At 37.4% G+C, this 13,161-nt stretch overlaps 1 protein-coding gene across 1 annotated transcript in view; it reads left to right on the top strand.

Annotated features, from left to right (window-relative positions):
• The first annotated feature begins 3,078 nt into the window (after positions 1-3,078).
• LOC127455453 (serine protease HTRA1A) overlaps positions 3,079-13,161 on the top strand; it is a 33,171-nt gene continuing 23,088 nt past the window's right edge. The window contains exon 1 of the mRNA XM_051723369.1: positions 3,079-3,766. Coding sequence (XP_051579329.1) covers positions 3,301-3,766 — 466 coding nt within the window. The 5' untranslated portion in view covers positions 3,079-3,300. The remainder of the gene's footprint in view (positions 3,767-13,161) is intronic.

Below are 13,161 nucleotides of genomic sequence, written 5' to 3'. Positions count from 1 at the left end.
AGAGAACTCCTGCATGGCTGACCGAAAGTGTATTTACACTCTCAAATTTACATGGCCTTTGGGGAAAAAGTGGTTTGTTTTGTTTGTTTTTCACCCAAAGGAGAGCATCACCTGCCTCTGCATCAGCGGACACAACGACAGTCGAAATAACGGCAGTGTTAACTCAGAAACTTTTGCCAGAGGTTGTGCTCTGCCAACAAAAAGATTTGGGGAATTAAACTGATGCATGAGAAGATTTGATCACGTTTTGAAAAAAAAAAAAGTTTTATGACCTTGTGCCCTTTGTTGATTCTTTGCATTCAGCATAGTACTTTTATGTCATTGCCCATGACTTTTAACATCTAAATTACATAAAATGTTTGCAGGAACAAAAAGATGTAAGGAAACCAGGCCGGGGTATTTGACAATTGCAGTTTTTGACTGTTACAAAATTTTGTGAGTAAAGTTTTTTTTTCCCAAGCAGCTGGATTGTGGTTATTGACTGTTAATTGACTTACATTTGTTCAAAAAACATTTAGCTGTGGCACGCACAACTGTTTGTAACAGAAAAATAGCTTTTGGAAGTTCAAACAATTTCTGTTATAATGTGTATTTTTAAATTTCATACAAAACATTGGGTGTGATCACTTGTAAATCGTTAATTAACTGGTGAGTTATAGTGCTCCAAAATCATTTTATACATTTCTCTTGTTCACTGTTTCTAACTCATCGTCTTCACTCAAGTCTCTTTAAGTCTCCTTTGTTGTCTTTGCTTTTCAGAGCTATTGTCACTAAAATGGAAGAGAAAACTAAATCATAACTCAGAACTGTCCAACTTAATAGTCTTTGTTCACGAGGGAATCAGTAAAATCACCCACTCAAAGTTTCTCCACTTAACCACAAAAACAACCTAGCCTTGCAGTCCTCAGGCCAGGGGCCTCTCCCATGGCCAAACCCCTCGTAAAGACACACAAAAACAGCTCAAGGGTCTGGTCTATCATAGGGTTTATTTTTTATTATTTTTATTTTTTATTTTTTATTATTATTATTTGAGTCAGTATTTTGACTCATTATTTTTGTTTTGTTTGTTTTTATATTTTTACATTTTACACAGCATCATGATATCAAAAAATACTTTCATAAGACCTGCCACTAGCATCTCAGATATGTAGTTTGTGTGCAAAGCTCTGCTTGATGCATTATAGGCCTATAAAATGCTTGGACTCACTCTCGTCCTTGAATGCTACAGTTCATGTGTTACCACAAAAATGTTTATCAGGCTTAATTCAAGTGTCTGCAAATTATAGCAGTAAGCTGAATCTCAGCACCGCCACAAGTAAATGAGCCTCTTCAATTATGGGTTAAATTAGTCTGCAATTTGAAGGATGGGGTCTGTTTACTCACAAATTCTAAGAAATATGATAGCATTTCAATAATAATGGATGCAACCTTTATATACATTCAGCTATACGTTGTTATTGTGCATGTGTTAATGTTTGTGCAGGTTTAAGGTGGATAGGAATGAGTTTGGTCTATCTATGGGTGTTTATGCAATGCAGTATAACTTTTTGCACCTTAAGAGATGACCTCTGAGACCTTCTCCATAAAGATTTAAGTAGACAATTAGTCTATAGGGGTAAAAAAAAAAAAACAGCAATTTAACACAGAAGGTTTGGCAGCTTTCTTATACACTCTTTTCTTAAAGCCCTTCCAATGAATGTTCATTGTCCCCTTCATTCTCTGTGTAGCAATTGTTTATGACTCCTTGCTTAGTTTTTACGGTTTTACTAGTGAGAATGGGCAGTCTGGCCAATAGAGTGCAATATAGCGACCTCTGTGTATCAAACATTTTTTACTTGCAAATAACAGTGCAATAGCAATATACACTCACTGAGCACTTTATTAGGAACACTATGGTCCAAATAAAGTGGCCGACGTGGTCTTCTGCTGTTGTAGCCCATCCACCTCAAGGTTCGACATGTTGTGCATTCTGAGATGCTGTTCTGCTCACTACATCATGCCACAGTCGAAATCACTGAAATCACATTTTTTCCCCATTCTGATGGTTGATGTGAATATAACTGAAGCTCCTTGCCCGTATTTGCATGATTTTATGCATTGCAATGCTGCCACGTGATTGGCTGATTAGATAATCGCATGAATAAGTAGGTGTACAGGTGTTCCTAATAAAGTGGTCGATGAGTGTACATATACAGTTTACTATATTTGTGTATGTATGAATGTATGAAATAGGGACAAAGCATGAACTAATCACAACTATCACAAAACACACAAACAGTCATTGATCATGGAGGAAGCAACACACCATATTAACAACCAAATGGATGCAAACTTTTGAACAGGATCATTTGTGTAAATTCAGTTTTTTTTTTTTTTTTTTTTTTTTAAGATAACATAATCCCCTTTTGGAGTAACCAGAAGATGTTAACATATGTCAAATACACTCAATGCACTCAAAAAAATATTTAAAAAATCGTTAATGAAATAAAATATTTTAAGTTTTGTTAAAAAATTGCACAATTACATTTGATGAAGTTCTGTTGAAATGAAATTGAAATGCGTAGCCTAAATCTTATAAATAGGCTAAAATATTTGTTATATTTATTCCAGGCAAATGTACGTTTAAAAATTGGATTAAATCTGATTCATTTAAATATGCTTATAGGCTTAAAATGAGTTTTTTTTAAATCATGCCAACGTAGTTGATTTGCCATTTAGGAAAATGTTTTAATTATATATATATATATATATATATATATATATATATATATATATATATATATATATATATATACTCATTAATTTTAATCAAAATACTTAACATTTATTCTGAATTCGTAGTATGTACTGTACACTATTTAAAGCTTCCTCAATTCGGTTTAAAGTGTTTTGTGTGTGTCAAAGGCATTCGTATATTCTTTTCTCTTTTTTATTTTTTTATTTTTTTATTTCAAGTTTAAAGAAATGAATTTGTATCTGCCTCTGATATAGAGAAGTAAGGATCACTTTGCTCTGATTACACAAGTTTTCTCCCATTCGGACCAATCGCAGCGCTTGTTGTCATTGTGTAGAAGTGCGCCCGACAGCACGGAATCCATAGCGCTTTTATAACCGCTGCGCCAGCAGAAACGCAGAGACGCGTATTGTGCTCGCTCGCCAAGGTGCACCAATTTACAGAGCTCGATCCAACGATTATTCTCGCTTGGATACAGCTCTGTTGTCCTCTGTAGATATTCGAGCCTGCATAACTCTATTTGACATCTCCTCTTACATTCCTTATTTATTTAAACTTGTTAAACTATGATTTGGGTAAATCTCTTCTGCATCTGCGTCTTGGTTACATCGATGCAAGCCGATGCGCGGCTCAGTAAACGCTACGTGGTCGGCGGCTGTCCGAATCACTGTGATAAGTCCATGTGTCCGGCGATGCCGAAGGACTGTCCGACGGGGCAGGTGATGGATCACTGTAACTGCTGCCTGGTGTGCGCGTCCGGAGAGGGAGAGGCGTGCGGCGGCGTGGGTAAACTGGGTGACCCGGTGTGTGGAGAGGGTCTGGAGTGCTCCGTCACCGGAGGAGTGGGGTACTCTGCTACCGTCAGGAGGAGAGGGAAAAGTGGGCTCTGCATGTGCAAAAGCAGCGACCCGGTGTGTGGCAGTGATGGTGTCTCGTATCGGAACATCTGCGAGCTGAAGCGGGTCAGTAACCGAGCGCAGAGCCTGCAGCAGCCGCCGGTGCTGTTCATACAGCGGGGAGCGTGTGACACGGGTGAGTGCTAAATCACTTATTTAACATCGCCCACTTAAAGGGTTTATTTACACATTTGCTCATGTTGTAAATACAGAAATACTCAAATAAATTAACCTTAAGTTTTGAATTTCACATATTATTTACTATGCATTTACTTTGTAACTACAATGTACTTACTAGGTAATTAATAAATAAAAAGAGAGATGCATGGATGGTGAATGGAAAGTGAGAGAGAGAGAGTCTAGATGTTGGCAGCTGACTTAAGATGGCATATATGCCCTGTGGTAGTATATTCCTCTACGCCCTAAATCATCTGCAAAAATATGCAGCCCATTTTAACGACCTTGTTCCATCATAAACCCTCTTGGTTGGCTCAGAGAACATTGATTATTGTGCATACAATAGAACAGCAGACAATTATATATTAGTTACTTAGTCATGTTGTAGTCAAGGTTGTAAGTTGTTAGTCTCTGGGGGAGGGGGGGGGGGGGGGGGGTTGCAGCATGAAGCATTTACATGTTTCCATTGATCATGGTATAAATATTTGGGGGGGGGGGGTTGTACTTCCTTGCTCTGATTATTGGGGTGTTACCTCCCCCATGGTACTTGGCAGTAACTTGGCAGAATGGGGTTGATGTCAGGCTACTGGAACAATCGGTAGCGACTTCTTGTGTGATCGGGGGAAAACACCACTCCTTTCAGTTGATTAACTGAAGAAATATAAAATTTGTCTTTACTTGCACGCATAGTTACTCATAGTAACAGAGTAATGTGTGTTTGTGCCTGTTTCATCATGTTCGCACTGAACATGGGGCAACTCTGCTTCTTTAATTAAAGGACTGTGAGATCTACAAGTTCTGTAAAGAGATGTGTGTTAAGGCCTATCCACAGCCCCTGCATCTATCATATTACATCTGGCATCTGGCTCTGCACTTCATTGCAACTTTTAAATAGTAATTTCAATAGTCATGTTTAGTTACTTTAATGACCATCACATGCATTTTGGCATAAAGCACACTCAAACACTATCTGACCTCCTCTGTCTAAGGGCCATTGTAAATGGACAAATACAAGAGCAGCTTTTGAGCTCTGTGTTTGTGTGTGCCCTCAAAATATTCTGTTTCATCTCCCAAATTAAGCACTCCACATTTTTCTTTGTGTTTGTGCATATTTCTGCGAGATAACAGAGGAGGTCAATAGGGATGAATTTGAGCATGTTGTAGACATTTTCTTTTATGAGATTTCGTGAAATGTGATTTAGTTAATTTGCAGAAGTATGTAATATCTGTTTGTGTGTCTGTAAGATTGAATTGAAACATGATCTATCTTTATCTTCTTTCTTGTGTCTTCATTATTCTTACTAAAAGACTCTTAATGTTTTCATTTTGGCAGACATTGAAATCTTTCAATTGTGGCTGAAAGTTGAGAGTGGTTTTGGACCTGATAGTGGATTGGTCCTCACATGAACAACAATCTTAGACACACATGTTGGCACAGAAACACCTGTGCTACAATACTGCCTTACAAATGCAAAACACAGTAACTACACCAACAATAAAACTGAGGAAAATGGCTTCAAAGTTAGTTAAAGAGTGGATTTTGTAGATACTGCAGTTTCCAAATTCTTCTCAGAATCTCAGCAAAGTGTAGCCGAACCCATCTGTTACAGGACAGATCATAATCTAAGATACCCGATTTCAGGTGTGACAAAACGGGTTTTGCGCATGAACGCATTTTATCAGCCGCTGAGTAACTTTATGTCTGAAAAAGAGTACCAGTACTTTGAATCCTCCTCTTTCTGCATTGTTTAGTAACTTGAACATTGAGGGTCCATTTGGCGTAACTGTTGACATGTGTCTCGTCTACGCATATTAGCCTAATAAAGGCTGTTAGCAATGTGCCAAGCTGTGAGAGGTCTGGCTTCCAAGTCCTGGTCTCAACTAAAGAAAACACACTGCGCCGCAGAGCTCATGATGTCATTTTCATCTGGATCTGAAGTTCTGCCTGGATCCCTGCAAACTTTTCCTCAGCTGGCTGCAGATTTAGGTCAATTTCTGAGTCAATTGGGTTAGTCAGGAAACATATTTTTACGGTGAAACATGTTAGTGGGAATTAACAATATATTCTTGGTTGCTAGTTGCCATACCTCCACAGTAACTCTTGACTCATACTAAACATTTTTAAATCATACTACAAGTTCACCAGAGATAACAACCCCTAAGCTCACCACAATAGTATTGTAAGCAACTAGTTTTCTAGTTATGATTTATAGTTATGATAACACTATATAGACAATCATACATTTTTGCTTATTTTCTTAATCTTTTCACAGTGTATTTAGTTGTGTTCTTCCTGATAGCACATGAACATCACCCAGACATCTATTTGATGTGTGTGTATACATCTGGAAGACGTATTTTTTTACGTTGTTTCTTCATCTGCAATACGTCTATAAGACGTACTGTATGTCAATAAATATGTCTCAGATGTCAATAAGATATTTAGCAAATGTCCTTGAGATGTTTTTGAATTAGAATCTTTGTAAATCTGATCTTTTAAAGATGTTTAGATGTTTATTAGATTGTGATGCCTTCCAGATGAAAAGATCTAAATTATCTAAGATCTAAGACATCTTGGAGATGTACGGGGGCTATCTGTGCTGTAACTTGGTTTGCCAACTTTTCGGCAAGTGAATACGGGACGCTTGAGCATTTTGAGTGCTGCAATACGGGACTGGGTGTCTCCCTTCGGCCGTTTCGCCATCCAACACATGGAGTGGGGGTTCAGGGGGTTTGTGGTCCCCCTTTGATAATTTTTCCGCTTCAATACGGGACACAAAGCCTTCAATACTGCACGTTTCGCTATCCAACCAGGGTGGGACCTCGAGCATCTCATTACTTAAATACAGAACAATAGGCATCCCAATGTCGTAATTCTGGTTAATACAGCTAATGCAGTTTGGACAGTTGCCAACCCTATCTGTGAAACTATTACACGAAATGGAAGAAAATTAATTAAAAGCACATGAGAATCATATTTCCAGCCACTAATCAAACACTATTTACTTCAAACATTATTTAAACTATTATTACACTATTCACACCTAATATTTACACTGTTATTCCACAATACAGCCCGATATGGTTCTCAAGAAAAATAATAAGTAAAATTAAGGAGGAGTTGGGGTGGCGGAGGGATGCCGGAAGAGTTGTTAAGGGGAGTGAGGTAAGTAGCTCCTTATATGCGCTTGCATTGTGATTGACAGGACTAATTCGACAAGCTCCTCCTGAACCTTCATTTGGAACTCCATTTATTGTTTTATTTTTACAGTAGTTTGTTGTGTTACTATCAAAAATGACCAAGCATTGATTTCACAGTAAAATTCTAAATATACAGTAGTAATTTATTGTAGAAAATTACTGTTAAATCTTGTTAAAGCCTAACAATTTTTTACAGTATATAGCTGAAAAAAATAAAAAGCAGAGAGAAAGTCATCCAGACGGCCTCCTAGAAGATTAGATTTTTTTTCCTTTCTCTCTGTCTGCTATGGGTTTTGGGTTGATTATGATTGATGGAAATAGGCTGCACACTGCTAGCCTGAGGAGAGGAATGGGAGTGATGCCACCAAATGCTTTCCAGACACACATCACACCTACAGACCACTACACACCTTATGTTCACAGTTCAGACCTGTGTGTGCGTGTGTCTAAGGGCTAGAATGAGTGACATGAGATACTGACTGGTTGTGTTGAGTCATTTTTATGCATCTGTGAGTGTGTAAAGAGTGAAAGAGAAGAATAACTTTGTTAGGCCTTTGTAATGATGTCATAATAGCCTATATTCATTTTTGTTACATTCACTGCTTTGACGATACAAATGTCATTCCAATAAAGCACACTTAAACTGAAATATATATATATATATATATATATATATATATATATATATATATATATATATATATATATATATATATAGAAGGTGTGAATCAGAGTGAAAGTGTGTGTGTGTGGGTGGTGGGGGGTGGTTTGGGTGGTTTACGAGGAAATATTTTTTATGTTACAAACTGGTAATTACAAGGGTATTATGCTATTAATATGGTTTTTGAAGACATTTCTAGTGTCCCCATAATTCAAATCGCTTAAAAAACATACTAAACGATGTTTTTTTGAAAATGTAAAAATGAAGAAAGTTTTTTGTGAGGGTTAGGATTAGGGGTAGGGTTAGGGGATAGAATCTATAGTTCGTACAGTATAAAAATAATTATGTTTATGGAGAGTCCTCATAAGGATAGCCCCACCAACATGTGTGTGTTTGTGTGTGTGTCTGTGTGTGTGTTTGTAAAAGTGTGCGTATTAAAGTTTTATAAGTATTCAAGCATTGGGATCAGCTGTTATCCAGAATTATTTATGCAGGCATTGAGCTAGAAGAGTAGTGTGCAGTGGGTGTATTTAAGTTTACGCCAGTCTTCTTTGTGTTTATTTTGCATGATTTTCATTAAATGTCTTCAGGCGTATTTCCCAGAGTTGTGTATTTTGTGCCTTTTGTTTACATTTATTGTCTCTTCTGCTGGCAACTGTATCCTTCTGATCCCTGTGAGTAACTGCTGTGTGCATTTTCCATTCCCTTTTTGATTTGTAACTAGTGTCTAAGAAACATGCACCAAAAACATTTTTTTTTATCAAAATGTTTATGTTTCCAGGAGAGTTGGTTATTCATGTTTTTGAGACATTACAGACATTACATCAGAAATTAGCATATGAAATAATTATGATTCAAAGTAATGGCCATCATCATCCAGTCACTACCAACCATGCTAAGATTACATTTTGCATGAAAAATTCTGAATCTATGTACTGATTACCATTGTCCCATGTCTGCCAAACATGTTGAGTGGATCTGCAGCCAGATGTTAGGAGTGAATGCACTTAGCTGCATAGGAAAGCTTATACTGATTCTCAGAAAGATAATGCACAGTGAATAGGGGTGTGACGAGATCTTGTGCCACGAGATCTCACGATATTAAAAGGTGACGATATTTCTCGTCGAGGTGAAAAGCTGTTTCACGATATTAGCATGACGGAGTGTGAGGGTGAAATTAGCATAGAAGATGCCCCCACCACTTTTAAATCGTTTGTGTGGCAGCATTTTGGGTACCCGGTGGAAACAAAAAACGGCAACAGAGTGACAGACAAGATATGAACAATATGTAAGCACAGTAAGAAAATAGTGCCATACACCGTGGCTAACACGAGCACTATGCAAAGACACCTACAGAACCACCACAGCTCTCAACTAAAATCAACCGTGCCTGTGAAGAAAACACTGAAAGGCCAGACAACGCCAAGTCAGTTGAGTTTGTGGCAAAACCTTTTACAGTGCTTGCATATTTTTCTGTCTTTTACTGCATATGATAATTCATACTCAGAAAGTAGAACTGAAGTGACATTCATTACAAGATGATTAGTTAAAACATTTCAAAATGCTCCTGCATTGTTTTGCATTTTGTGACTTTCATTTGAATAAAAGACTGTTTTTCCAGTCATATATTTCATCTTTGAAGATTTCTTAAAAATAGTGTTAAAATATCGTCTCGTCTCGTTCTCGTGAACCCAATATCGTGTATCGTCTCGTCTCGTGAGCTAAGTGTATCATCACACCCCTAACAGTGAATATAGGATATTTTAAGGAAAATGAGCCTATCCACCTTATTTTGCAACGTGGAAGTAAGCAGCAGCTGCATTTCCGGCAAATGTATAAGTTCCGCTGTTAATGACCGCGATGTAAATAAATAGAAGGATAATAATACCAGAATTTAGTGATATAAGTTTATAAACTATCACATAACCACAGGATGTACAGCAGAATGATGGCCTAATTGCTAACATCAGCATTTATAGTAAAAGAGTAAGTAAATCATTTACTTGTTGCTATGTGTTGTTGTATTGAAGAGACGATAATAAAATCTGCATCTTTCTTTACCGAGATTGTGACGATGCAGTCTTTCTTGTCTCCATGTAAACCTCCATTTATATGTACCTGCATAACCTCCAATGATGCCTTTATTTATTTCCAAAGGCGATGTTTCATAAGCCATGCTAAATGCGAGATCTGCGTGTCAGTTTACTATACACTGCTAAGAAAGAGAGAATGCTCTCTGACAAGAACGGAGAGTAAAATGCAGTGTCAGTGAGGTGTGTCAGACAGCACGGAGGACTGTCCTATCAGCGCTTGATCTAAAATATCTGGAAGTGGCTGATACCGGAAGTGGTCCACATTCAAGGTTGATAATGGCGTCGCCCTAGTTTCGCTGAAAAATAAGGTGAATAGTCCACGTACTTGGTCATTGTGTTTAACAGCATGCCGTTTTGCAATAAATCGAGGACATTTTTAAAATGTCATGTCGGATAAAACTAGACACCCTACTCTTTTGACTCAAACAGGTTTAATGTAAAAACTTAATGAGGTTTCTTACCAGATGTAGTTTTGTTGCTGTTTCTCCCAAAGACAAACTCAGCGCTATGTTGTTTTGTCACATGACTCAGTGCATCAAAAGTTTAACCCTTTAATGACAGCCTAGAGTCTCCTGAAATGAAATAATTTGGTTTAAATGAAATGAAATTATGCATAGCCTATAGCAGTGGTTCTCAACTGGTCTTGGAGGTCCAGACTTTAAAGCCCTTTATGTATTTGCTCTGATATTTACAGTGTAATGACATATAAGCACAGACAGGCGTAAGACGTGATGATGGCCCCTCATTACCATGGCTTGCTCAATGTAGCTAATCTTTCTAATACCACTAATACTACTACTACTACTACTACTACTACTAATAATAATAAATTATAGTGTTTATGAAAAATAGTATAGATTCTACCTAATAGATTATTTAATATGAAACTATAACAGTTATCAGAATATCATAGTTACTGTTACTATTGTAAAATCATGAAACATTTTATATGGGTGATGATGTGTAAGTTTAAAAACAACAACTTTATTTTGACATGTAGCACAGTGTTGCTCTGTTCCACCTCACTGCTGTTTATAATATCGGGGCTGCCTGTTTGAGAGGTTTGACTTCCTTCATATCTATTTAAACAAGAAAAATTCTCACTAGAATTCAAATGGGCTTTGATGCGCAGCGAGAGTGTGCGCCAGAGATACAGTAGATCACAGCAAATAATTGACACGAGTTGCTTCGTTACACTTGTGCAAAACAAAAACAAAAACAAGCTTTAATTGCACAGCGAAAATGTCGTGTTGCAGATGAGAAGCCTTTTGCGTGTTTAAAGCGCTGAATTCGAGATTATCTTTAAATTTGCCTCAGCAGTCCTAAATTTCACTTAGGTGGCCGGCGAAAATTTTTCAATGGGAGAACCACAGCATGTTCTTTCCTTGCTATCCGCGACCCAGTCTGAATAGACCTACGACCCACTTTTGGGTTGCGACCCACCAGTTGAGAAACACTGGACTATAGTGAAGCTAAAATGTAATGTACATTAGGTATTATGTGTTTCTTCTTTGTGCTTGCTCACACCAGATTGTTTGTGTGTGTATGTGTAAAAAGATCCAAGAATCTTGATTCTTTATTGCAGTGTGTACCCAGAGCACTGAAATTCCTTCATGATATGCACACTCAGCATATCTTTTTCTATATGTCTCAGAGTCGGTCTTATTGTTTATTTGATCTCTATAGTACTGTATGTGTTTACTTGCTCTCTGTAGAGTGTGTACATTGATTCTATGTGCTTTTATCTGTTTTAATATATTGTATGTGTTTTTTTTGTGGTTTTCATTTGCACTCAGGGATTTCTCTCATCCAGACATCTGCAGATTTGTTCAGTAGCCCTACAAATTCTGATGGGGCACATATTTCTCCAGTTTCCACAGAGCTTTCTATTGTTCTCTCTCATTCTCTGATCCGTTCAAGTAGGTATAGCTGCAGGCCAGAGATCTCCAAATGGGGGTGGGATCTCCAAAAGAGGGCGGGGTTACTCCAAAAGGGGACTGCGCCAACTCCAAAAGGGGGCGTCACTTCTACACACAGTTAGGGTTAGGGAAAGGGTTAGGTTAGGGACTCCCTATATCTTTGCTGGCGGTTAGAAACTCACGCCCCTTTTTGGAGCTCTGCCTGCATCTATATCCTTCTCAATCCATTTGAAACGGGACACTACTAAAGGTAGGAGTAATTGGGGTCCAAAATGGTTTAAGATTTGTCCACTTCAACCACATTCGGAGGTGGTCGAAAGTTGTCGAAAATGCATGTAATCACATTTGGCTGGTAGTGTAAACTCTCATCCATATGAATGCTTTGGTCCACAAGTGTGTATTGTTTAAATTATGAGTAATGTTTTGTTCATTGTATACAGTATGTGTGTGTCCTTTGTTTGTGCAGAATACACCTTTGTTTAGCTCTGTTTTATTAGCATGTTATGAAAAGTATGCTTGTTTATGAGCACAATAAAGTTATTGCCCTCTTTTTACCAGTACTAACACGCACGCACACATGCACACACAGGTCTGCATGTGGATGCTCACTCTAGAAATTGGCATATCTAACAAGGAAAGAAGCATGTGTGTGATGTTTGACTGAGATAATTGACCCTGTTATGTCTGGATCATGAATAAAACAAAAAAAGAGTGAGACTCATTCTAACATTTAATAATTTGTCCTCTCATTTTTTCTCTTTTTGTCACTGCCCTGGAGCTTAGAGCTTCTCCTCTCCATTATAATTTTGCAAACTCTATGAAAATAACTAGGGATGCACCGATGTATTGGCTACCGATATTTATTGGACAGTTATTAACCAAATTAAAACCATTGGCATTCGGTTATAAGCAAGAAAACAGCGATATGAAAAACGGATGGTTTATTAATAATAAAAAAAATTTTGTTTGTTTTATTAGAAATTAGCCACAATTTGGCACAATGGGTTGACACTTCTAAGAACATGTAATATTACATTTTTATTCTTTCTCATTCTCATGTTAATGTGGAAAAAACACCATAAACGGATGTAACAGTTGTGAAAGGGGCACATACCTATAGGCTACCTGATGAGAGACACCATCCAAAACGCTTTGAAACCAGCAGACTTCGACTTCTGAGACATCGGTATGATATCCATAAATGCTGCATGATTGACTGAATTAAGATTGAAATAGCAATTTGGCCAATTTGGCACAATTACTAAACCTTAAAAGGCTAAAGTTATGCATAGTATGAATTTTTAATGCTCTTTCACATACAGTGCATAGATGTAAAATGTAAGTTATGTTGCGTAGAACAGCAAAAACAGAAGTGCAAAAATCTTTTAGAAGTACAAAATAACCTTATTTTTATACCAATCATCATATCATATTTAGTTATTTTTTGTATCTTTTTATTTTCTATTTCATTTTGGCTCTC

Source organism: Myxocyprinus asiaticus, chromosome 17, assembly GCF_019703515.2.
Source record: "Myxocyprinus asiaticus isolate MX2 ecotype Aquarium Trade chromosome 17, UBuf_Myxa_2, whole genome shotgun sequence".
Lineage (NCBI taxonomy): Eukaryota > Metazoa > Chordata > Actinopteri > Cypriniformes > Catostomidae > Myxocyprinus > Myxocyprinus asiaticus.
Note: the sequence above shows the minus strand (reverse complement) of the source record. Positions and strands in the feature narration are given on the sequence as shown.